The 26,385-nt window shown below is 50.1% G+C and overlaps 1 protein-coding gene across 1 annotated transcript in view; it reads right to left on the bottom strand.

The window, feature by feature from the left end:
• nherf4b (NHERF family PDZ scaffold protein 4b) overlaps nucleotides 1-23,407 on the bottom strand; it is a 62,213-nt gene extending 38,806 nt beyond the window's left edge. The window contains 3 exon segments of the mRNA XM_085967736.1: nucleotides 5,210-5,237; nucleotides 20,998-21,078; nucleotides 23,041-23,407. Of these exon segments, the coding sequence (XP_085823862.1) occupies nucleotides 5,210-5,237; nucleotides 20,998-21,078; nucleotides 23,041-23,047 (116 nt within the window). The 5' untranslated portion in view covers nucleotides 23,048-23,407.
• Nucleotides 23,408-26,385: the final 2,978 nt, after the last annotated feature.

The raw sequence follows: 26,385 nt of genomic DNA, 5'->3' as shown, positions 1-26,385 counted from the left end.
GGGTTGGTGAATTACTATCATAAGTTTTTGCCGAATTTGTCGACAATTCTGCACCCACTGAACGCCCTGCTACGAACGGGGGTAGCATGGAAATGGAACGATGATTGTAAGCGTGCTTTTCAGAAGAGTAAGGACTTAATCACTTCAAGGGAAGTATTGGCTCACTACAACCCAGCACTGCCAATCAGGCTGGCGTGTGATGCGTCTCCCTATGGCATTGGGGCGGTACTGTCACATAAATTCCTTGATGGTTTAGAGAGGCCGATAGCTTTTGCGTCACGCTCGTTAACTTCTGCCGAGCGTAACTACGCCCAGATTGACAGAGAGGCCCTCAGCCTAGTGTGGGGGGTGAAGAAGTTCAATCACTATCTGAACGGTCAAAAATTTACTCTACTAACCGATCATCAACCTCTTGTCTCCATTTTCAACCCTCAGAAGGGCGTACCGATAATGACGGCACAACGGCTGCAGAGATGGTCCCTTTTCCTAGGGGCACACCAATATGACATCGAGTACAAAGGAACTAGACAGCATGGAAATGCTGATGGATTGTCATGCCTACCGTTGCCGATGGCGGAAGAAGAAGACCCTGCAGTGGATCCAATGGAGTTATTCCACTCGACCATAGTCGAATGTCTCCCTGTGACGAATGCAAACATAGAAAAGGAAACACGGAATGACCCGACACTATCACGGGTCTATGATTTAACGGTGAAGGGATGGCCAGCACATGGCGAACCACTGCTGCCAGCATTCTCGCCGAGAAGAGAACAGCTGTCAGTGTGCAGAGGAACCTTGGTGTGTGGATCCAGAGTAGTAATTCCACCTAAGTTGACGGATAGAGTACTCAATGAGCTTCATGAGGGTCATCTGGGTGGGGTAAAAATGAAGAACTTAGCCAAAGCGTTTGTGTGGTGGCCGGGAATCGATAGAGAAATCGAAGAGATGACCAAGAGCTGTGCAGGATGCCAGAAGGTCCAAAACGCCCCACCACAAGCTCCTCTGCATCCATGGGAGTGGCCCTCATCTCCATGGCAAAGGGTGCACATTGATTTTGCTGGTCCCTTCATGGACTCGATGTTTTTAATTGCAGTGGATGCACATTCAAAGTGGCCAGAGGTAATAAAAATGTCCTCAACCACCACGAAAAAAACTATCACGGTTTTGCAAACCATATTCGCCAGGAATGGGCTGCCTGAACAGATTTGCTCTGACAATGGACCACAGTTTGTGTCTGAAGAGTTCCGGAGGTTCTTAAAGAACAATGGCGTTAAGCATTACACATCTGCCCCATATCATCCAGCCACTAATGGATTGGCCGAGAGGTTTGTCCAAACATTCAAGAAGGCTATCAAGGCAATGTGTAATGAAGATATACCCCTACAACACAAGGTGGACAACTTCTTGTTTGCCTACCGGAATGCGACACATGCGGTTACCAACCAAACTCCAGCCATGATGTTCTTCAATCGAAGACTATGATGCCGCTTGGATTTGGTTAAGCCAAACGTCCGAAGAGATGTGGAGAACAGGCAGTTTCAGAATATGAATGAAAGGCCGACCAGGAGTTTTAAGATAGGTCAACCAGTTTTGGCCCGGGACTACCGCACTGAGAAATGGCAGCCAGGAACGATTTGTACACGACAAGGACTTCTCATGTATACCGTGGATGTTGGGGAGAGCATTGTAAGACGCCATGCTGACCAGATTCTAGAGTCACTGGAAAACGTCAACTCCACACCACGATCTGATACATCTGGTAATGAAATTGACGTTCCAATTGCAGCTACCGCAGAACCGGTAATATTGGAAGCAGATGAACCAAAGACACTGATCCTGACGCAACATTGCCAGAAGAACCTGGTACCCCAAAGAGGCGTTATCCAGACAGAATCAGGAAGCCTCCTCAAAGACGGAACTTATAATTGCTTAAACTTAACCAATGTATCTAGCAACAGTAATTGTGATTGTAATTCGTTATCATTTAGTTGTTAAATGAATGTTATGTACTGTTTATCTAAAAGGGGAGGAATTGTTGTGTATGTACCTTTAAGAGAATAACTGGTCTCAGACTGCAGTACCGGCAGTGACCACCCCTGTATAAAAGGCGCTAGAGAGCCTCTGTTTGTTAGTTTCACTATTGACTTCCACCAGTAAAGACTTGTTTGTTTTCACTCCTGCTGGTCCGTGTCTCAATCATTCACGGACTTAACAGACACGGTGCAGGCAGCAGAGTTTTGGATGAGCTGAAGCTTATGGAGGGCGGAAGGTGGGAGGCTGGACAGGAGTGCGTTGGAATGGTCGAGTCTGGAGGTAACAAAGGCATGGACTGAGGGTTTCAGCAGCTGATGAGCTGAGGCGTGATTCTTCTTTTTTTCAAACACTCATACCTCGAAGGCACTGACCTCTGTGGCCTGGCCATTTTACAGACATGAGCCTGGACAGTGAGTGCTGGCAGTCTGTTATATTGTGGGGGCATTGCAGCCATACCCAAACCTGTCCTCACACGATGTGTGCACACAAATCTCTAAAAGCAAGAACGAGCCGGATACACATTGCCAAATAAAAATCACGCATGAGGGACATAAGCGGCAGAGGGTAGGCAGGATCTAACAAACTTCAAGAGCAGCAAGATTGATGGTCCTTTCTGATAAGAACATAGGAATTAGGAGCAGGAGTCGGCCATTCGACCCCTCGAGCCTGCTCCGCCACTCGGCCCCTCGAGCCTGCTCCGCCACACGGCCCCTCGAGCCTGCTCCGCCACACGGCCCCTCGAGCCTGCTCCGCCACACGGCCCCTCGAGCCTGCTCCGCCACACGGCCCCTCGAGCCTGCTCCGCCACACGGCCCCTCGAGCCTGCTCCGCCACACGGCCCCTCGAGCCTGCTCCGCCACACGGCCCCTCGAGCCTGCTCCGCCATTCAATAAGATCATGGCTGATCATCGACCTCAACTCCACCTTCCCGCCCGAGCCTGATATTTCTCGTTTCCCTTAGTGCCCAAAAATCTATCGAACTCAACGACGGAGCCTCCACTGCCCTCTGGGGCAGAGAATTCCAAAGATTCACCACCCTCTGAGTGAAGAAATTTCTCCGCATCTCAGTCCTAAATGGCCGACCCCTTATCCTTAGACTATGACTCCTAGTTCTAGACTCCCCAACCAGGGGAATCATCGGCCGAGATTTTCCGGGGGGTCACCGGGCATGATCGGTGGCGGGTCGGATTGGAAAGTGTTTTTTTTCCCGTGCGGGTCGGGACCCCGCTGTGAGCCCGCCGCCACGTGCCTTTCCCAATGTCGGGTCTGTCAGCGCTGAGCAGACCCGACACGCTGCGGTGGGGGACCCAATTCAGGTCATTATGACCTTGTTTAGAGATCATTAAGAATACATTTGAGCTCACCTTTTGATTTTACGTGCTCGCCCAGGGGGTACTTGCTGGTCGTGGACCATGTCTGTCAAGCTGAACCGAGGGTTCAGTGGCCATTAAATCAGCTGTTGAGTTGACAGCTTCAAATGTGCAGTAAAAGCTCCCACCTTTCAGAGATATCTTCCCTCAGCCACAAGCTCTTCCTCACTGCATTTCCACAACAGATTCAGGATGCTGCAAGTCTTTCCACAAGTCTCCATCCAGTGACCTTATTAACTCTCTCACCATTGACAGATCACTTCTGTCATCTCTACTTCACCTGCCATCTATTCCATCAACATGGGTGCCCTTTATACTCTCTCACCTTGGTCCTCAGAATCCCACCATGATCAGCCCCAGCACCAGGCACACCAACAACAACACCAACCTTCTCCACAATCACCTGATGCTGCACAGGACAGAGGGCATCAGCACCCGAGCACATTGCTGCCCGGGACACCAGGGATGGCCTCACCATGGCCAGATTTACTTCACTTGACGCTACACACCCTGGCTGCCACATGATGCACCAGGTTGGCACCACCCCACACCAGCACCATAAAGCATCCCTACAATGCCCAAGCCATCCCTTTCACACTCATCACTATTGCAGGGGGTACCGTTATGTCTCATCATTCACTGCAACTCACTAAGCCACTTCCAAAGGTGCACACAAATCTGTCCAAGACTGCAAAGTGTTGAAAATAAAGGTTTCAATGGGTGACAGCATATTAACAGAAACTTTACATGAACATTGCTTAAAACACCCAAGTGCCCACCCTTGCGTTTTGTTAGTTGGTATGATTGCACTAGGATGAGGGTGTGTGTGAGGGGTGGCTAGTGAGATGGGGAATTGATGATGTAGATGGAGAGTGATGGGTGGAGGTGCAAGGTAAGTTGGTGTGAGTAAGGATGTGCAGGAATAGGGTATGGAAGGCAGAGTGATGGGGAAGTGATGAGAGGCACAGCAGGATGAGGTTGAGTGTGGCTTTGTACTAACGTTTCGTGATCTACTGAGATCATTGAAAGGTTTGCAGCACTGCACCCAGGTCCTCCTGACCACACCCTGTTTGTGCCCTCCTCTGCAATGTGCAACCAGGCTGTGTCGATCTCCTGGGGAGGTCCCTTCCACCAACGGGAAGGGAAGAGGACCTCCCTGCGTGCTGTAACTCCTTCTATAAGCATACGGAGGGAGTCATGGGAGAGCCTGGGTGCAGCTGTGCACCTCTGTGCAGTGCCTGTCAGTGTTTGCAGCACCTCAATGCTGTAGAACACTGACAGCACAAATGGCAAATTAAAATTGGCCAAGGTCCCTTTAAGGAAACCAGCTGATGACGCATCATCAAATGACGTCACCAGACCCACTTCCTCTAATTTGCTGGGAAACGCGCTGAGTGGGTTTAAGAAGCCCAATCAAGGGAAAATCATTTTACAGAGCGGGCTGGAGCCAGCAGCGGGGTCGCAACCCGCCACCGACATCGCCCGCCCCGAACCCACCGAGGTTAGTAAAGTCCCGGCCTTTCGCCCAGCACCAACCCCTGTCAAGCCCGTTAAGAATTTTATACGTTTTAATGAGATCACCTCATTCTTCTAAACTCCATTATATAGCGATCCTGCAGGTTCCCACGCTCCCCGCGAGGCGACTGACCTTTGGACCTCGCACTTGGAGCAAATCACCAGCCTGAGCCTCGGCGCGGTGATGTCACGGGGCCCTGAGTTGGATCGTCTGACACGACGCTCCCAACCTCTTCCATCTCTCTTAATGCAGTGCAGTATATAACAATCAATGAGAACTCAGTACTTACGGGGATAATGCTGCTGTGTCCTCGATACCTGGAAAGAAAAATAAAAGAAATTTAAGAAAGAGTTGCAGCACCTCTTTCACTTTTTCACCCAGAGGGTGGTTGGAATCTGGAACTCACTGCCTGAAAGGGTGGTAGAGGCAGGAACCCTCACAACATTCAGGAAGCATTTAGATGAGCACTTGAAATGCCATAGCGTACAAGGCTACGGACCAAGTGCTGGAAAATGGGATTAGAATAGACAGGGCTTCATGGCTGGCATGGACACGATGGGCTGAAGGGCCTCTTTCTGTGCTGTATAACTCTATGGCCTAGAAATTCGGTATAGCCACGTTTGGGGCGCTAGTCCTGGCGATGCGCAAAGTTTAGCGCCAGGCGCAATTTAGCACCACCTAGCGCGATATTAGGTTGCAGCGCCCCCTAAAGGTGATTGCGGCGCTAAATCAGGCGCTGCACGCTACTCTTAAGGCGCTAACCCGGCGGCACAACCCAATTTCGCAGCTGCGGGGCGCAGCGAGGGTGCTGTCAATAATCACTTTCCCTGAGGCACAGTGGCACCGGCCAGCTCTTAAAGGGGCAGGTCAATTGGCATCACCAGACACACTCACTGCCTTGTAGGCCTTCAAAGCGCTGGGAGCCTACCTGTGGCGCACCAGCCTAGCAAGACATGGAAAGGGTGAGGCAGAGGGCGGAACGCCTCACTGATGGGGCATTGGATGCTTTGGTTGGCGCAGTGGAATCAAAGCCAAGGAAGATGGTCGGAATGTGATTTATGTTTTGGACAGTCTCCCGGGTGTGAGAGGCAGTTATGTGTCAGTGTATTAGTTTTGCTTTCTGTTGCCATAGCTTTCTCATGTTTGAAGGAACCACATTTTGTGTAATGAAACACTTTCTTCATTTACAATGGCCATGCCTGCTATTTACATGCATCTTGCCCTTCACAGGCTTGGGGGTATCAGACCGGTTCCATTCCTGTTCTTGGAATGGCAGCAAGCATTCCGTGAGAGGGGCCTAGAAGCTACTTCTGATCAGCCTCTGACGTGCAGCCTGAGAAGAGCCGCTCGCGTAGAAGTTCAGGCCAGCAGCCATCTTCTCAGCCGCCGACAGAGATGTCCTGCACCTTATCTGAGGCTGCAGATCTGGCTGAAGCAGCTGGCACAGCTCAGTCACCACCTCCTTTCTAAATCGCAGCCTTCTGACACACTGCTCCTCCGGCATGTTCATGTAGGAAAACTGCTGTCGGATATGTAAAGTCTGTGGGTTGTACGGTTAATAACGACACAGACTTCAGGAGTAACAAACAAACAGGTCTTTACTATTCAGAGGTCAGGGCGAATCTGCCCCAGTTATCCTGCCACAACACTTATATACTGGTGTGGTCACTGTCGGTATTACAGTATACAGAAGCCAAACAAATAGTGCCACACCTAAAGTAGTTCTCTTAAAGGTGAACGGTTACATTCAATAGTTCCCTTAAAGGTAGACGGGTACATACACTACAATCCTCCCTTTTTAGCTTATTACTTACAGAGTCCCCGTTAAACATACATATCTTCAACTTCATATAAAACAATTTACAGATATACTCTCGGTGGGAACAGTTCATAGATTCAGTCTCTGATCTTGACTCGTTCCGAACAGCATCTCTTTGGTGTAGCCGGTTCACATGGCTAGCGTGACTCCTCCATAGCCTTTTTCTTGACGTAACAGCTTGAACTTTCGTCCTGTTGAACCAGCAGTGCGGACTTTTACAACCAACTGGCTGTCTTGATAATTTCCGGTTTTTCAACTAATTTAGCTCCTTTCGTAGTGTCCCGCCTGAGATGGTAGAAGTGATAATATTTTAGACAGTTATTATCTTCTGCTTCTTCTTTTTCTTTTCTGCCTTTTTGAAACTCTCGGAGCTCCTTTCTCGGCTGCCAGCTGTAGCGCCACCAACTCTCTATGTTCCTTAGACCTTAAGTGCTTCATCCGGATTTCAGCACTTTGGGAGTTTTCATCACAAACTGAGCAGACCAGATCCTCGTAATATTCAGTGTCACTCAACAGGTCATGGTAATATTCGGGGTCGTCCTGAGTTAGGCCAGTGAGAGGCCCTTCTACTTCCTTCTTATCCATCTGGACGTTAGCCGACGGTGGTTCCTTCCCTAACCATCTTTCTTGAAAAGACTTCTTCAAACATTCATATTCATCCCGCTCTTCCTGGGTTGTCTGCCATTCCTTCACTACTGACCTCATTTGTGAGTTCAATACCTTCCCTTCCATCGGGGATTGCGTTATCAGGCTATTTAATCCTTCTACTGAAGCAGCTGTTTCAACATTCTTCTGTTCACATTGACATGATTCAACGAACTCTTCATAGAGTAAACTGTAATACAAAATCTGTGTTGCCATCTCAGTTATTTCCGTAACTTTTGGGAGCTCCGAATTCCTTCCCTTTGAAGATTGAAGCTTGTGTTCCCATTGTGGAGTCTTGTCTCTCAGCATGTGAAGGAGTTGGCTGACCGTTAACTCTTCCACGGGGACTCTGTGGATCAGAGCCTTCTCCATTTCATCCACCTTTCCCTCCAATGCTTTCACCTTCCTTTCCTCTTGTACTTTGGTTTCAAGCGCTCGAAGAAGTTGCGCCTTGATGCTCCCTAGCTCATGTTCAGGGCCCATTCTTACAGTCTCTGTGTTTCTTACAGTTTCCTTTCCTTCCACTGAAAGGATTCCCAGTTGAATTTGTTCTTCAAGTCGTTGAACCTCGGTCATTGCCGCCTCATATTTGACTTGGGTTTCCTTCAATATTTTTATGAGTTCTTGGACATCTTGTCTTTCATGTTCTGCCATGTCTTTCACCTCTAAATTCTCATCTATGGATGGAACTTCTACCGATGAGTCTGTCTTGGCCTTGAGCTCATCAAGAATTTCCTGCAGCCTTTGGACTTCTTGCTCATGTTCAACCTTTAGTTGTTCATATGCTTCTACTGAAACTAGCTTTTCGGAGGTTGCCGAGTTAATCCCCTCCAGAATTGTAGCCTGGGCCTGTTCATACTGTTCTTTCAACTTCTCACACTCTGCTTGTAAGGAGTCGTAGAGAAGAACTGGAATAAAATCCTGGCTTCCTGAAGATTCCTCTTCATTTGCTTCTTTCGCAATTTCCTGTTGGAGTTCAGCCAAGGCTGCTATGCTATCTGCCTCTTGAAGTCTCACTGCCATCAAATCTTCTTTATTCTTGCAGTCTATCTCAGCCATTTTCCGTTTACTTTCATTTAACTGAGTGAGTAGACCCTTATTCTGGGCTGAGAGATATTGCACCTTCTCATGTAGACCATAGCACTCCTTCTCTGCTCGACATAGCTGGTTACTGCTGATTTGGTTCTGTGTTTCAAGTTCCAACATCCTTTGCTTAGCTTCTTTCAGTTTCGCCCCTATAAGCTCCTCTTGCAACATGGCCACATTATTCACATCAGGTAAAGAAGCGTTTCTCTTTTCCATGTCCAAGATTTTTTTCTGCATCTCTTTAAGTGCACACTGCGATTCAGCTTCTCTTAACCTTGCCTGCACTAGCTCCGTCTCCAATTGCAGAACAAAATCCTCAGTGTAGCGTGGTTTGCCTTTATGCTGTATCTCTAGATCATGCAAATATTCTAACTCCTGAACATCATAAGGGAGATGTGATCGGTAATTGGTCACGATGGCTCTATGGTCGCTCTCTGCTTGAGCCAGCAGGTTCTGTTGTCTTTCCAGACTCTCCCATTCGGTGTCATAGAACTTTTTCATTGTTTTCATCTCTTGTACGAGACGGTAACTTAATTGTTCTAATTGTTGTCGTACTTTGAAATAACGTTGAGTTCGAGCCCGGTGTTCCTCCGTAATGCATATGTCTGTAACTTGAACAGACTCAGAATTCTCTGTCTTTATGCACGCCATCGTTTTTCCAACCTTAGTCAGTGAGTTCATGTTAACCTTGTTTTTCATACGTGGGCTGGACTTATCGTCTTCCGGCTCAGAGTCTGAGCTGCTTGTCTGCACCGAGTCCTCACTCGTCATTGCTTGTAGGTAGTGCCATTCCATGTCTATTTTCTTGATCCACTCCCGTCCTAGAAGTGGTGGTCCTCCCTCAGGTAGTACATACAAGTTCATTCTTGGGTGTACTTTACCCCTATCTCTCACCTTGACTCTTATTTTTCCCATGGGGTATACTTTATGCCCCGTGTATGTCTGCAATACGAACTTGGTATCTCTTAAGGGTATGTGTGGGAATAGCCGGTGGTAATCCCTTCGATTTATGACTGATACAGCTGATCCAGTGTCCAACTCCATTTTCACTTGGACTCCAGCTATTTTTAGCATGACCCAGATAGTTTGTAGGTCAGCTTCCTTACTCACATGGTGGATACTCAGACTACCCAGCTCCTGGCCGTTTGGATCTGAGTCTGGATTCTGTTCGTCTGAACTCTTCTCAGCCCCCTTGTATACCTTGTTGTACTTTTCTTGTGATGGCTTCCTTTGGTTGTTGGTCTTCTTCCCTGACCGGCATACCTTAACGATGTGACCCAGTTTGCCACATTTCCTACATTCTTGGTTCTTAAACCAGCATTGATTCTGGTCGTGTGTTGTCTTCCCACAACGATAGCATTTGGTTGTACTCGAGGTAATTTGGTCCACCCCGAGTGCCGCCGCCTTTAGTTGCATTTCCGCCGTTCCTTTCGCTGCGGCTTCGTGTGATGCGGCTATAAGGACAGCCCTGTCAAGTGTAAGGTCGTTCTCTTCGAGTAGGCGCTTTTGCGTCCCTTCCTTGGACAATCCGCCTACGAACTTGTCTCGCAGTGCCTCTGTCAGATTCCCTCCGAACTGGCAGTATTTCGCTAGCCTACGCAGTTCAACCAAGTATTCTGCGTTGCTTTCGTCTTTCCGTTGCGTTCTTGCATAGAATTTGAATCGTTCAGCCAACATCAACGGTGTGGGGTTCAAGTGGTCCTTTAGAACAGCCACAATCTCTTCGAAAGACTGATCCGCCGGTTTAGCTGGTGCTAGTAAATCCTTCCAAGAGCCCGTATGTCTTTGCGCCCATCGAGTTTAACAATGTTATCGCCTTGTCGTCTTCCTCTATTTTGTTGGCTTCGCAATAGATCTCTATGCGTTCCACGTACGTGGCCCAGTCTTCTATTTCAGAATTAAAGTCGTTAATATTCCCTCGCTTAGGCATCTTCCTTTCCTTGGAGCAGCACAGTATTTCTTTAAGTATTATTTATTATCTGTTTATTTCTAAAATGGTGGTTTTCCCGCGAAAATGGCGGTTTCCCGCTCTTTCCTTCTCTCCCTGCCCACTTCAATGGCAGTTTCCCGCTTCTGTCATCTCCTCCGCCTAATGGCGGTTTCCCGCGTATCTTCCTGGTGGAAGGGGTACGCTTTCCCCACAGCGGACAGGTTCAGCCGCTGGGCTGGCTCTCGCACAGCTCCCCTTACTCGGCTCTGTCTTTTCCTCCCGCCCGCACGGCTCTACCGGCGCTGGGTACACCCCGTTAACGGAGGACAGTTCAGCCGCTGGACTGGCTCTCGCGCAGTCTCTCTCTCCATACCCGGCTCTGTCGCTCTCTCTCCCGCACGTTCGGTTCTACCGGCCCTGGGTACCCCGTTGGTGGAGAACAGTTCAGCCGCTGGACTGGCTCTCGCACAGTCTCTCTCCCCTTGCTCGGCTCTGTCTCTCTCTCTCCCGCACGTTCGGTTCTACCGGCTCTGGGTACCCCGTTGGTGGAGAACAGCTCAGCCGCTGGACTGGCTCTCGCGCAGTCTCTCTCCCCTTGCTCGGCTCTGTCGCTCTCTCTCCCACCCGCACGGTTCCTGTTCGCCTCCCAGCCCTCTCGCAGACCGGTGTTTCCCTCCCCGGCTGCGGCTGGGTTTCTCTTCCCGCGCCTACTCTCAGTCTCAGCGCTTCATGGCTGCGGTCGCTGCCCGGCTTTTCCCGCCGATCGAGGTCCGACTGTCTCACGACGCCGTTGGACCCGACTTCTGACCGGCTCAGCTCCCCCTCGACCGAGGTCGAGTGCTCTGCCCTTATCCTCCGGATATTCTCTACACCTTCCCCTACTCACAGTCTCCGCGGCCGCCTTGTTCCCTGCTGATCGGCTCACTCCGCACCGTGGTAGAAGGGTAGTCAGTGCCTGTTGCAGATGGAAGCTTTTGTTGCTAAAGTCTTCCTCCTTCCTCCTGCTGCAGCCTCGTGTTTTCTTTCAGCAGCACGACGAGGGCGGTTGCCTCTCTTCGACGCTCTTCGTTGCTTTGGTAGTCTTGCCGCAGGGTACGATCGGACTCGTCGCCACTGTAAAGTCTGTGGGTTGTACAGTTAATAACGACACAGACTTCAGGAGTAACAAACAAACAGGTCTTTACTATTCAGAGGTCAGGGCGAATCTGCCCCAGTTACCCTGCCACAACACTTATATACTGGTGTGGTCACTGTCGGTATTACAGTATACAGAAGCCAAACAAATAGTGCCACACCTAAAGTAGTTCTCTTAAAGGTGAACGGTTACATTCAATAGTTCCCTTAAAGGTAGACGGGTACATACACTACAGGATAACCCTGCCAGCGTAAGGTCTGCTGTGGCGACGTCTGTTGGCCCTCCTCCGTCTGGCCATGCCCGCCCCCCTCTCCCTGCGTCTCAGTGCCCTTTCCAGATGATTCAGCAGCGGGACGTTTCCCTCCAATGCAGCCCCCATAATAAGTGCCCACAGGAAGGTTCCCCGTTGTCAAGGCTCACCAACAGCAAGGTGATGGTCAGAAGGCTGAAGATCGTCTGCCTGCGCTGGCTCAGTGGTCAAATGGCTCTCAGTGTGCAGCTCAGCAACTCTTTGTAGCTCTCGAGGAAATTGTGATACAAAAATGGCTGCCGCTTTTAAACCACACCAGTCCCCTTTAAATAACGCTCCTCCAGCCCGAGAGCGACTTGGTAAGGCCCAGGTAAGCTGTCACTATTAGCGCCAGGCGCTACGGAGGGGGGGCGCCACTGAATTTCTGGTCCGGGGCACCCAAAAGGCATTGCGCACTCAAATGACGTCATAATCAGCCTGCACCCATGAGCGGGCGCTAAATGCATGCTCAATATGGGGCGAGGCGCTAGGCGCCTTGCACCCGCCCGGAAATTGGCTAGCGCCCCACTTCTCGGCCTCTTTAGGCGTTAATCGGTGGCGCTAACAACCAAATTTCTCCCCTGACTCCATGACCTGTCCTACAAAGGACATTTCTTTTAAGATGCATTTTTTAGCGGAACAGGCTCGAGGCGCTGAATGGCCGACTCCTGTTCCTAACTTGCTAGGATCCCCTCGGGAATACTGTATCAGTGAACACCATTCCCGCCAAATCATCAAAGCACACAAAGCAGTCTGTAGAAAATTGCCCCGTGGACACTGCTACCCACTTCCAACCGCCCTGAGAAACTGCCCTGAACTCCGACACTCTGGGGGTGATTTTAAATCTAACCGGTTAGGCGGGCAGTTAAAATCGCCCATGTTACTTATCCTCCCTGGAGCTGTCAGGAGCCAATGGTTTTTTGATTTTCACCTGAACAGGCAGCAAGGCTAAAGATGTCGGGGGTCTTTCCAAACAAACGCACATCGGGTCCCGATAACATCCAACTACAACAACAACAACTTGCATTTATACAGCGCCTTTAACGCAGTAAATACGTCCCAAGGCGCCTCACAGGAACTATTATCAAACACAATTTGACACCAAGCTACAGAAGGAGATATTAGGACAGGCGACCAAAAGCTTGGTCAAAGAGGTCGGTTTTAAGGAGGCGCTCAAAGGAGGAGAGAGAGGCGGAGAGGTTTAGAAACATAGAAACATCGAAGATAGGAGCAGGAGTAGGCCATTCGGCCCCTCGAACCTGGGGTTATGGTCAGGGGGGTGGGGGTTATGGTGAGGGGGGCGTTGGGGGTTATGGTGAGAGGGTGGGGGTGGGGGTTATGGTGAGAGGGGGGGTGGGGGTTATGGTGAGGGGGGTGGGGGTTATGGTGAGGGGCGGGGGTTATGGTGAGAGGGTGGGGGTTATGGTCAGAGGGGGGGTGGGGTTTATGGTGAGGGGGGGTGGGGGTTATGGTCGGGGGGGGTGGAGGTTATGGTGAGAGGGTGGGGGTTATGGTCGGGGGGGTGGGGGTTATGGTGAGAGGGTGGGGGTTATGGTCAGAGGGGGGGTGGGGGTTATGGTGAGGGGCGGGGGGTGGGGGTTATGGTGAGGGGGGGTTGGGGGTTATGGTGAGGGGCGGGGGTTGGGGGTTATGGTGAGAGGGTGAGGGTGGGGGTTATGGTGAGAGGGTGGGGGTTATGGTCAGAGGGGGGTGGGGGTTATGGTGAGAGGGTGGGGTGGGGGCAACGTTCCCTCTAATTTTTTTCCCCCTGCGTGGGCCCTCTAAACTTGCTGCGCGGCCGCTGTGCGGGATCTCTTCCAGCGGCAGTGCTGGTGAACGGCCTCCGCGGGACCTCACGAGTGGTGCGCGGCCACACGGCTGCTGACCTTGCGGGGAACATTGGTTGGGGTAATGGTGAGAAGGTGGACGGCGTTGATCTATCAAATATGGAGCAGTCTGTTGGACCCGATAGCATTTCCTTGTTGTACAACTTCTGTAACTTCTCTGGCCTGTGCAGTGACTGCTCTGAGCACCGCTGACTATTGACGGATTGGCTGCAATTCACGGGTATGAATGAGCTTGAAATGAATTGTGGTCCTGACCTTTTACAAGGTACAAAAGGGCCTCTGTACTCATAAAATAACAAGCCAGATATTCACGCTGCGCTCCTGAAATTTACATGCATTGACCCAGCTTTGATAAGGACGCAGGGTGTGTGTGTGTGTGTGCGTGTGTGTGTGTGTGTGTGTGTGTGTGTGTGTGTACGTGTGTGTGTGTGTGTGTGTACGTGTGTGTGTGTGTGTGTGTGTGTGTACGTGTGTGTGTGTGTGTGTGTGTGTGTACGTGTGTGTGTGTGTGTGTGTGTGTGTGTGTACGTGTGTGTACGTGTGTGTGTGTGTGTACGTGTGTGTGTGTGTGTGTGTGTGTGTGTACGTGTGTGTGTGTGTGTGTGTGTGTGTGTGTGTACGTGTGTGTGTGTGTGTGTGTGTGTGTGTACGTGTGTGTGTGTGTGTGTGTGTGTGTGTGTACGTGTGTGTGTGTGTGTACGTGTGTGTGTGTGTGTGTGTGTGTGTGTACGTGTGTGTGTGTGTGTACGTGTGTGTGTGTGTGTGTGTGTGTGTACGTGTGTGTGTGTGTGTGTGTGTGTGTGTACGTGTGTGTGTGTACGTGTGTGTGTGTGTGTGTGTGTGTACGTGTGTGTGTGTGTGTACGTGTGTGTGTGTGTGTGTGTGTGTGTGTGTGTGTACGTGTGTGTGTGTGTGTACGTGTGTGTGTGTGTGTGTGTGTGTGTGTACGTGTCGTGTCAAGCGTCTTGCCTGGAAACCAAATCAAAAGCCCTTGGAACCAAAGAAAGTCAGAGGAAGTCATGCCTGATTTGCACAGTGCTCTGGTCAGACCACTCCTTGAAGAGTGTGCTCAGTTCTGGTCACGAGGTCACGAGGGAGATGTTGAAGCCCTGGGGCAGTGTAAGGAAGAGCACTGGTCCTGATCCCTAGCATCAGAGAACTTAGTTATGGGGAAAGGCTGGAGAAACTTCTGGAATAACTTGCATTTATATAGCGCCTTTCACGACCTCAGGATGTTCCAAAGCGCTTTATAAGCCAACTTTTAAAGGGTTGAGGGATGACTACTGGAGAACTCCTCATCTCTTCTTCAAAATAGTGCCGTGGGATATTTTACGTCCACCTGAGAGGGCAGACAGGGCCTTGGTTTAACGTCTCATCTAAAGACAGCACCTCCGACAGAGAAGCACTCCCTCAGTACTGCACTGGGAGTGTCAGCCTGGGTTATGGGCTCAAGTCTCTGGAGTGGGACTTGAACCCACAACCTTCTGACTCAGAGATGAGATCACCCATCTCTCCCTGTACAGGCGAACTGAGCACTGGCAGCTGGAGAAAAGCGGTGGTCTCTGTCTGAGGAGGCACCCCTTACACTTGCCAACCAAGGGCAGCAGAAAACCATTTTTGGGTGGGTCGCAGAGCCTCTGTGGGCAGCAGTGCCATCTCATAACAATGCTGCCCAACATAGAAACACAGAAACACACCAGATAGGAGCAGGAGTAGGCCATTCGGCCCTTTAAGCTTGTTCCGCCATTTAATGAGATCATGGCTGATTATCCAAATTCAGTACCCTGTCCCTGCCTTCGCCCCATATCCCTTGATCCCTTTAGCCTTAAGAAATATATCTAACTCCTTCTTGAATATATTTAATGAATTGGCCTCAACTGCCTTCTGTGGTAGAGAATTCCACAGGTTCACCACTCTCTGGGTGAAGAAATTCCTCCTCATCTCTGTCCTAAATGGCATACCCCTTATCCTTAGACTGTGACCCCTGGTTCTGGACTCCCCCGCCATCGGGAACATCCTTCCTGCATCTAGTCTGTCCAGTCCTGTTAGAACTTTATAAGTTTCAATGAGCTCCCTTCTCATTCTTCGAAACTCCAGCGAGTACAAGCCCAAGTCGGGTTTGCCATCAGCAGCACTATTGTACGGTGAAGGAAGCCAGGGAATAAAGAGAAAGCCGACAGCAGCCTTATCAACACCATCCCCGTAGAACAAAACACCACAATGGAGGGGCACAAAGCAAATCAAAAAGGAAACACAGAGATAGAGTAGCACATAGCAACGGAACCAAGGGCAAGCACGGCGAGGTGCCCACCAACTATCACAGCCTACTGGAGCAAACCACTAAGAGTGTTTGCACGAGCTGCTCTTTTTAAATAATTTGTGTCTTGTCATGTTTCTCTCCTCCCCTCCTTTCCTGAAGGTGTCAATTGTTAGTTGGAGCACAATTTCATAGGAAGGCAGGAATTGCTGGATGGTAAAAAGATTGTTGAATTCACCTTCTAACATCCTGGTAGTTCGCATGATCCAATGATAAAGGTGTTGTTGACCAATCACAGCAAACAATCTCTATCAGTGAGTCTACAACAGATCCAGACACGAGGCGAGGAAAACCCCCAGTGGTGGAGAGCTTTGGGAACCACAGGTCCAAAGTCACCCGTTCCTCCCGAGCACACTACACTCACCACACGTCACGTCTCCAATTACTCAGATACCGGATCCCAACGTGTTATTTTCTGAAAGAAATCTGTCCAATTTGCATTGGGATGAATTAACACTAACTGCTTCCACCATCTCCCTAGGGAGCCTGTTCCATAGATTGACCACTCGCTCACTGAAGTATTGTTTCCGCGGATTAGTTTTGAATTTACTCTCCAGCGCAGGCCGTGTCCTCTGGCTCTATCCCTGAGCTTCTCATCCTCTCAAGTGCCCTTTTACAATTATTGATGGAATCAGCTTCCGCCAACTTTTCAGGTCGAGCGTTCCCGATCCCGACAACTTCCCAAGTGAAAAAAATTCTCCTCATCGCCCCTCTCGATCTTTTGCCGATGATTTTCAATCGGTGACCTCTGGCGATTGACCCACTCGCCAGAGGGGAATAGTTTTTCTCTCTGTCTACTCGATCAAAACCTCTCATCATCTTGAAAACCTCTATGAGGTCACCTCTTAACCTTCTCTGCTCCAAGGAGAACAGTCCGAACTTTTCCAACCTCTCCTCATAACTGAAGTTCCTCATCCCTGGCAACATCCTGGTAAACCTCCTCTCTACCCTGTCTAAGGCCTTTACATCCTTTCTGAAGTGTGGGGCCCAGAATTGTCCACAATACTCCAGCTGAGGCCTAACCAGTGATTTGTAAAGTTCCAGCCTGATCTCTTTGCTTTTATAGTCAACGGGTGAGAAATTCATTATCGCCCAAGGAGTGGGCACTGACTCTGGAAAAGTTTGAGACTCAGCGCCAGGCGTTAATGAATCTCGCTGCACGTAAAATTCATTGTCATCACTCAAAGAAAGGATGGGAGCGCTAAATCAAGCGCTAACGGCCTAGCTCAGTGGCGTTACACTCAAAGCGCTAACCAATATCAGGTGCAGTCTAATCGCTAGTCATCATTGCCACAGGCTATTTCCAGTTCTTAAAGGGCTGGCAGAACCTCATTCTCAGCATTGCTGCCTGTGAACCTGTGTCAGCAGGCAAGAGCAGGCCAAGCCCAAGGAGCCGGACGACTCAAGCAGGTTTCATGATGGCAGATCCACGCCCCAGGGAGAGAGCTCGTAGATTTTCAGACCAAGCATTGGAGGAGTTGGTGTCCGCTGTGGAGAGACGGAGGGCGGTGCTCTACTCGGCAAGTGGCAGGAGGCCCTCGCCATAAGTTTTCTGCACCATGTGGAGGGAGGTTTGCCTATCAGGCCTCGGGCAGCACTGTGGTCCCCACGACCCACAAATGCTACATACCACCATCTGAACCACAGACTGCACACACTGCCCAAAGCACCACACCCCCAGCACTCACCCACCAACAATCTCCACCTACCAACACTCACACCCACATCTCACACCTTGCACACAATGACAGCTATTCAACAATGGCAGGCACATCACTCAGACACATTGCTCCACACTCACTCACACACTTTCCTTTCTCTTGCAGGCCAAGGTGGCTCACGACAGGAGGGAGCAGGAGCGCACAGGCGGGGGACAAGCCGACACCCAACCATTGTCTGAGCTGGAGAATAGAGTTTTGGAGATCATTGGGCACCAGGTGGTGGGCGCCATGGCCACTGGTGACGTTGACCCCCTTGGGGACTATAACAGGATGTTCATCCCTACTCCTTCTTCTCACATCCACTTCCCCCTCACCCCACAAGTGTTTCGCACCTTCCAGCTAATCATGCTGTATGCATGCATTTCTCCCTTCCTGCCTCCCTTCCCTCACCTTAACCCGTCTCTTGTGCCTTTATGCTTTCAGATAATGAGCAAGCACCTGAGCAGCCTATCCCTGAGGGCACCGTTGAGAGCGAGGCGGGAGAAGAGGAGGAGGAGGAACACACCGCGTCACTGCATGTTTCACCCGCAGACACCAGCTCAGATACTTGCACTACGCATTCTTTAGGGGCTAGTATAGTAGCGGGATCTGCACAGGGTGATGCACTGGGGATGAGTGGGCTGCAGCAAGGCCGGGGGGAAAGGGTAACTTGGGGGCCAGCTCCCCGGAGGGCGAGTTCGCGCACGAGTTCTGCTGCACAGGACTCAGATGAGGACCTCGATGGGGAGGCCTTTAGAAGAAGGGTGATGGGCATGCACATGGAGATGATAGGTGCAATGGCAAGGGTGCCCCAGAGCCTCTCGGCAATGGTAAGGAGATGCAGAATCAAGCAAAACCAAGCCATTAGACTGTGGGAACTTTAAAAAAATAATTGAAATGCCCTTATATGCTGGGAGCAGGCCTCAATCACACTAACTCGACACTGAAACTAAAATTGAGCCTTCATTCCGTGTGGACTGTATGGAGAGGTGTTTGCAACACATTGCACAATCCTTCTGTTGTTGAGTAGATATTGTTGCACAGCAGCCATGACTCATCAGTCTGAGTTCAGTATGAGGATACTAGGACTGAGAAACAACAACAATTTGCATTGAGATACGCCTTTAACGTAGTAAAACATCCCAAGGAGCGATTATCAGACAAAAATTGACACCGCGCCACATCAGGAGATATTAGGACGGGTCAAAGAGTAGGTTATAAGGAGCGCCTTAAAAGAGGAAAGAAAGGCGGAGAGGTTTAGGGAGGGAATTCCAGAGCTTAGGGCCTCGGCAGCTGAAGGCACGGCCGCCAATGGGGAGCGATGGAAATCGGAGATTGTCAAGAGGCCAGAATTGGAGGAGCGCAGAGATTTGGGAGGGTTGTGGGGCTGAAGGAGATTACAGAGATAGGGAGGGGCGAGGCCACGGAGGGATTGGAAAACAAGGAGGAGAATTTTAAAATTGGGATGTTGCCGGACTGGGAGAAACTGTAGTTCTGAAGAGAGACCTGAGGCACTGCTGCAATTTCCACAGGAGCGGAGAAGGCCAAGAGATTTAAATTGAGCTTTTTATCTTAATTATGAAATGTTTTGACAAAGTGAGTAGGGAAAGACTATTTCCTGCTGGTTGGGGAGTCAGTGACAAGTGGCAGGGGTGGGGGGGAATCATCAATATAAAATTACCATTATCATTTACTCAGAGGGTTGTTGGAGCACGGAATACTTGGCCACAGGGAGTGGTTGAGGCAAAGGCCATTGCATCTTTTAAGGGACAAATGGGTAGATATTCGAAGCAGGGCTACGGGTGGCAGTGGGATTAGTTTTGGATTGCTCTGGCACTGACACGATGGGCTGAATGGCCTCATTCTGTGCTGTAAACTTCTGTGGTTTCTACAGTTTTAGAGTTCTCTCGGACACAGAGTGTAACTGTCCCCTTAGTCTCCAATAGGGTGACAACTTATTACATAGTATTACTTAGAATTTACAGCACAAAAACAGGCCATTCGGCCCAACTTGTCCATGCCAGTGTTTATGCTTCACACGAGCCTCCTCCCACCTTATTTCATCTCACCCTATCAGCATAACCTTCTATTCCTTTCTCCCTCATGTGTTTATCCAGCCTCCCCTTAAATGTATCTATACTATTCGCCTCAACCACTCCCTGTGGTAGCGAGTTCCACATTCTCACCACTCTCTGGGTAAAGAGGTTTCTCCTGAATTCCATATTGGATTTATTAGTGACTATCTTATATTTATGGCCCCTAGTTCTGGTCTCCCCCACAAGTGGAAACATCTTCTCTACGTCTACCCTATCGAACCCCTTCATAATTTTCAAGACCTTGATCAGGTTGCCCCTCAGCCTTCTCTTTTCTAGAGAAAAGAGCCCCAGCCTGATCAGTCTTTCCTGATAGGTATAGCCTAGAATCATCAAATCATAGAATGGTTAACAACACAGCAGGAGGCCATTCGGCCCGTCGAGCCCGTGCCGGCTCTCTGCAAGAGCACTTCAGCCAGTCCCACTCCCCCGCCCTTGCAAATTTTTTTCCTTCAGGTACTTATCCACCTCCCTTTTGAAAGCCACAATTGAATCTGCCTCCACCACCCTCTCAGGAAGTGCATTCCAGGTCCTAATCACTCGCTGCGTAAAAACGTTTTTCCTCATGTCGCCTTTGGTTCTTTTGCCAATCACCTTAAATCTGTGTCCTCTGGTTCTCGACCCTTCCGCCAATGGGAACAGTTTCCCTCTGTCTACTCTGTCTAGACCCCTCATGATTTTGAACACCTTTATCAAATCTCTCAACCCTCTCTGCTCCAAGGAGAACAACCCCAGCTTCTCCAGTCTATCCATGCAGCTGAAGTCCCTCATTCCTGGAATCATTCTTGTAAATCTTTTCTGCACCTTCTCTAAGGCCTTCACATCCTTCCTAAAGTGCGGGGCCCAGAATTGGACACAATACCCCAGTTGAGGAGCTCTCTGTTCTGGAAATTCCAGAATACCGAGCAGCTTTACATCAGAATAAAGTGGAAGTGTTTGAGGGTAGGGGAAGTGCAGGGTTGGAGAAGTCTGCTCGCAATCTGCTGCGCTGGTGTCTGGGTGGGATGTGAATCCGACCACAGATGTAATGGGCTGGAAATGGGATGGTGCGCCCGCCTGGTTTTGGGCGTGGATGATTTTTATTTTACCCCGTTGGCACCTATTAAAATAAAAAGGTGTCCACCTTCTTTCATATACAACAACGCCTGTCAGAGAAGAAACAGTTAGCCGCAGGATGAAGCCATTGGATGACGCCATTTCGTCTTTGTTTACAAACCTGGTGAAAGATGGCTCGCTGATCGCCTCAGCGATGTACACTCCCTCTTCCTGACAACCAGTGCCTTATAGGGCGGGTCACCTGTAGCGTCCAAATAAAATGCTTGAGTTACAATCTCTTTAGCCTGGGTCCTGTTCACCTCCCTCAGTTCTGCGACGGTTAAAACACCAATGTGAATGTTACCGCCACTTTTAGATCTCATGCTATAGTCATAGCAAGTCTAGAGGGAACAGAGGGCATTCAACTCATCAGACCCACTCCATCCAGAGATCATGGCTGATTATTTCATCATGGACTCCCCTCACTAGTGTTTTAAGACACTAAATTCTTTCTCCCGACACCCGAAAACAAGTGAGCAGTGCCGTCAATGTCTCTACCGGTGTTTCTAATCTCTACACCAGTATTGATAAACTCTCTAGCAATGCTGTTAATCTCTCTATCAGTACGTTAATTCCTGTACCTGTGCGGTTAATCCCTGTACCTGTGCGGTTAATGTATCTATTAATAGTTTAAGCACCCTGTGCAGTGTGACTCATGTTCTCAGTCACCTTAAGAATTGGAAGATAAACCTTCTCATATTGATCTCAAACATTGCTCCTTAAAGCATTTCAATTCAATCAATAAATTTCAAAATAAGCAAAATGACATAACAGACAAACAATCACTTAAAAAAGGCTGTGTCTGGGTGTGTGTTTGCACGTGTGTGTGGCGTGTGTGTGTTTGTGTGTTGTGTTTGCGTGTGTGTGGCCTGTGTGTGTGGCGTGTGTGTGTTTGTGTGTGTTGTGTTTGCGGTGTGTGTGCGGTGTGTGTTGTGTTGTGTTGGTGTGTGGCGTTTGTGTGTTTGTGTGTTGTGTTGGTGTGTGTGTATGTGTGTGCTGTTTTGGTGTGTGTGTGTGTGTGGCATGTGTATGTGTGTGTGCTGTTTTGGTGTGTGTGTGGCATGTGCGTGTGTGTGTGTGTGTGTGTGTTTGTATGTGTGGTGTGAGTTTGTGTGTGTGTTTGTGTTTTGCGTTGGTGTGTGTGTGGCGTGTGTATGTGTGTGCTGTTTTGGTGTGTGTGTGTGTGGCATGTGTATGTGTGTGTGCTGTTTTGGTGTGTGTGTGGCGTGTGTGTGAGTGTGTGTGTGTGTGGCATGTGTGTAGTGTGTGTGTGTGTGGGGGCGGGCGGGGGGGGGGGCGGTAAACAGGACAATCCAGTGTTGGGAGCAGTGGGTCGCTGAAGACTCCTCCATCCTGCTTCAGTGGATTCACCTAGATGTAACTTTACTTTGTTTTTACAGATTCATCCAGTACTTGGCTCTGTATTAAACATACAATGATGGTTATTACTTCTTGTTTTCCATTAATTGCACTATATACTGTGTAAAAATAAAGCATGATTAGCAGCCTTAAAAACTTGTCCATTAAGGAGCCTCAAACCATCGGTGTCCTAAGTCTATGTCACTCAATGTTAAAACTTTTTGGATTCTTCTTCAGGAGGGGGCCATGAGTCTAAAGTTCCTTCTTTATCCATGGTTGCAGCTCAGAGATAACCCTTCCATAGTTTTATAACATGCGCCCTGCTGTACATGAAAATATCCCCGTGCAGGCCATTGTCCGCACTTTGATCCGAGACTTACTAATTACAGGAATCGATCGTGGCGTCACTGCGACCATCTGAGCTGGTGCAGAATAAATCCATTTACACCGTGTGATGGGAGCGTTCCGTGTGAGCAACTTTTGAATGGGGAGAGAAGAACACTTGTGCTCTCTTTGGAAAGTAAGTAATGTGCGTTTTATTGCGTCTTTGTTAATTATTAATACAAAAAATAGTTCAGATTGAATCCTAGAATGTAACGAGATCAGCGTTTTTGAGGGGGGGTGGGGAAAAAATGAAAACCAGCCCGTCTCTCCCTCTCTCCTCCCGCGCTCGATGGTCTCTGTCTCCCCGGTCCAGCTCGCCTTGCTAGCTGCCCACGCACACTGCCACCGAGTAAGTATTCACAAATCTTTTTTAAAAATACAAGTGCCGCTGAATTTAAAAAAATAAAGATTCCGTACATACCGTTCATCCTGGACCTTGCTTTCTGAGAGGTTACTGGATCCGGGAGGGTGAAGGTACAGTTCGGTTATAAAGGAACCTCTTATCACAGGAATAGAGCGAAGTTTAATGTCCTACTGCAGGATGTTTAATGTTTAAACACCATCAGATTACACTGGGTCTCGCACAATAGAGCTACACCTCCTCTGCTGGCTTTGCCACGGCGTGCTGCTCATGAGCTGTAAAAGAACCCCGTCTTTGAGACTGGCAGTACCCTCCTTGTGATTTCATTACACGCAATGACTTCCAGGTTGCTCACAAGCCAGCAAGCAGGCCTCTGCCCCTATTGCACTACGTAAGAGTTCAGTTCGCCACCCCTGTTACGTGAACGGGAGTCTCCCCCACCCCCACCCCCCCGCCGACTTGCCAGATCGGACTTCTGTCCTCGACACAGCACAGCACCAGCCTCCTGCCCTGTCGTGACCGCTTCCAGATCAGGCAGGTTTGGCATTATATCAGCAGGTGTCGGCCATGGCTCAGTGGGTAACACTCACTCACTCACAGTGTCCTCTGCGTCGGAAGGTCGTGGGTTCAAGTCCCACTCCAGAGACTCGTGCATGAATTCCCAACTGACGCTCGTACTGAGGGAGTGCTACACTGTCGGAGGTGCTGTCTTTCGGATGAAATGTTAAACCGAGGCCCCGTCTGCTCTCTCAGGTGGACGTAAAAGATTCCATGGCACTATTTTGAAGAAGAGCAGGGGAGTTCGTCCTGGGGCCAATATTTATCTCTCAACCAACATCACTAAAACAGATTATCTGGCCATTATCACATTGCTGTTTGTGGGAGCTTGCTGTGCGCAAATTGGCTGCTGCGTTTCCTACATTACAACAGTGACTACACTTCAAAAAGTACTTCATTGACTGTAAAACACTTTGGGACGTCCTGAGGTTGTGCAAGGCGCTGGAGAAATGCAAGTCTTTCTTTTTCTTTATCCGCTGGCAGCATAAGGCTGTCGATGTTTTAAGTACCAACTATTTCAACAACAGAAGATTTATCGATCTACTTTCTGCCTCACCTGTTCTGTATCTTAAGCCAAAGGCAACAGACCAGCAAAAGTGAAAATGACAAAGCAACAAATATTGAAACAAATGGCCCGTCACAAACACACACAATGTGGAAGAACGAGCGAACAGCTCACTGTACTCGCACAAAACCCGCCGAGAGTTCCTCGGTCGGTGTAGTGAGTTTAAAAAGACCCATTTCATAACCGCCTAATTGGCGTGGTTGGGAGGGCGCAGGGAAGAACGCTGGATCTCAGGTCACTTTTGATCACTATTTACCCAGTCATGGTAAAGTGATCTTGTAAGATTACAGAATTACATATCACACAGTATTTACAGCACAGAAACAGGCCATTCGGCCCAACTGGTCCGTGCCGGTGTTTATGCCCCACACCAGCCTCCTCCCACCCTCCTTCATCTCATCCCGATCAGCATATCCTTCGATTCCTTCCTCCCTCGTGTGTTTATCCAGCTTCCCCTTAAATGCATCTATACTATTCGCCTCAACCACTCCCTGTGGTAGCGAGTTCCACATTCTCACCACTCTCTGGGTAAAGAAGTTTCTCCTGAATTCCCTACTGGATATGATAGTGAATAATGTATACTCATGTATTATATTATATATTATAGCTCTGCATTCCACTGAGGGTGAGGGGTGACGGAAAGGAGTGAGTGGCGAGGGCCGGCTAATTGTTGAGGAGCGAGGGTTGAGGAGCGAGGGTTGAGGAGCGAGGGTTGAGGAGCAAGGGTTGAGGAGCGAGGGGTGAGGGGCAAGGGTTGAGGAGTGAGGGGCAAGGGTTGAGGAGCAAGGGGCAAAGGTTGAGGAGTGAGGGTTGAGGGGCAAGGGTTGAGGGGCAAGGGTTGAGGGGCGAGGGTTGAGGGGCGAGGGTTGAGGGGCGAGAGTTGAGGTGCGAGGGGCGAGGGTTGAGGAGCGAGGGTTGAGGAGCGAGGGGCGAGGGTTGAGGAGCGAGGGTTGAAGAGCGAGGGGCGAGGGTTGAGGAGTGAGGGGTGAGGGGCAAGGGTTGAGGAGCAAGGGGCAAAGGTTGAGGAGTGAGGGTTGAGGGGTGAGGGTTGAGGGGCGAGGGTTGAGGGGCGAGAGTTGAGGTGCGAGGGTTGAGGGGCGAGGGGCGAGGGTTGAGGAGCGAGGGTTGAGGAGCGAGGGGTGAGGGTTGAGGAGCGAGGGGCGAGGGTTGAGGAGCGAGGGTTGAGGTGTGAGGGGCAAGGATTGAGGAGCGAGGGGCAAGGGTTGAGGAGCGAGGGGCGAGGGTTGAGGAGCGAGGGTTGAGGTGGGAGGTGCGAGGGTTGAGGTGCGAGGGTTGAGGGGCGAGGTGCGAGGGTTGAGGTGCGAGGGGCGAGGGTTGAGGTGCGACGGGCGAGGTGCGAGGGTTGAGGTGCGAGGGGCGAGGGTTGAGGTGCGAGGGTTAAGGAGTGAGGGGCAAGCAGTGAGGAGCGAGGGGCAAGGGGTGAGAAGCGAGGGGCGAGGGGTGAGGGGCAAGCAGTGAGGAGCGAGGGGCAAGGGGTGAGGGGCGAGGGTTGAGGAGCGAGGGGTGAGGAGCGAGGGTTGAGGAGCGAGCGGCGAGGAGCGAGGGGCGAGGAGTGAGGGGCGAGGAGCGAGGGGCGAGCGGTGAGGGGCGAGGGGCGAGGGGTGAGGAGTGAGGGGCGAGGGGCGAGGGGCGAGGGGCGAGGGGCGAGTGCCAGGTGTGAAGCCCGGGCCATTTGAACTCTCGGATCTTTTAAATGGCCCGGGCCGACTCCCGCCTGAACCTGGTGTCAATGCCGTCAGGCTGGTTGGCGGCCAATCGGGGGAGTGTGGGGGGTGGGCGGCAGGAGGTCATGTGATGAAACCTCCAGGAATATGTCCAATCAGAGTGGGTAACCCTGCGCCTGCCTGGTGCAAGGACCTCCCAGTCTGGCCCGAACGTGCCTGTTATAATGGCGGGTGGCGTTAAGCCAACGAGGATGGGGTGAGTCGGCCACTTTGAGCAGATTAACCCCCTTCACGTACCATTCTCGTTGGACGGGGTTAAAATCAGATCTTACGTGCGTATTGACGATGCTTTTTTCCAACATTAGATGCTCGTTTAAAGACCCACAGATTCCATTGCTTCTGTGGTCCTCGGTTTGATGAATGGGAACACCCAGTGGTGCCGGCATCGGGTAAAGGTCAGGGTCAAACCAGCCTAACAATAGCCTACCTGATCAGATAAAAGTGATGGAATTCCTCATTTATTGGTTCCCAGTGCAGACGTTAATTTTTAACTTTTCTCTTTGGAAGTAAAAATATTTGTAGACAGTTTGCTGCTGG

This window comes from Somniosus microcephalus, chromosome 26 (genome assembly GCF_052327205.1).
Source record: "Somniosus microcephalus isolate GS21.2 chromosome 26, FLI_Smic_1.0, whole genome shotgun sequence".
NCBI classification, from domain to species: Eukaryota; Metazoa; Chordata; class Chondrichthyes; order Squaliformes; family Somniosidae; genus Somniosus; species Somniosus microcephalus.
Note: the sequence above shows the minus strand (reverse complement) of the source record. Positions and strands in the feature narration are given on the sequence as shown.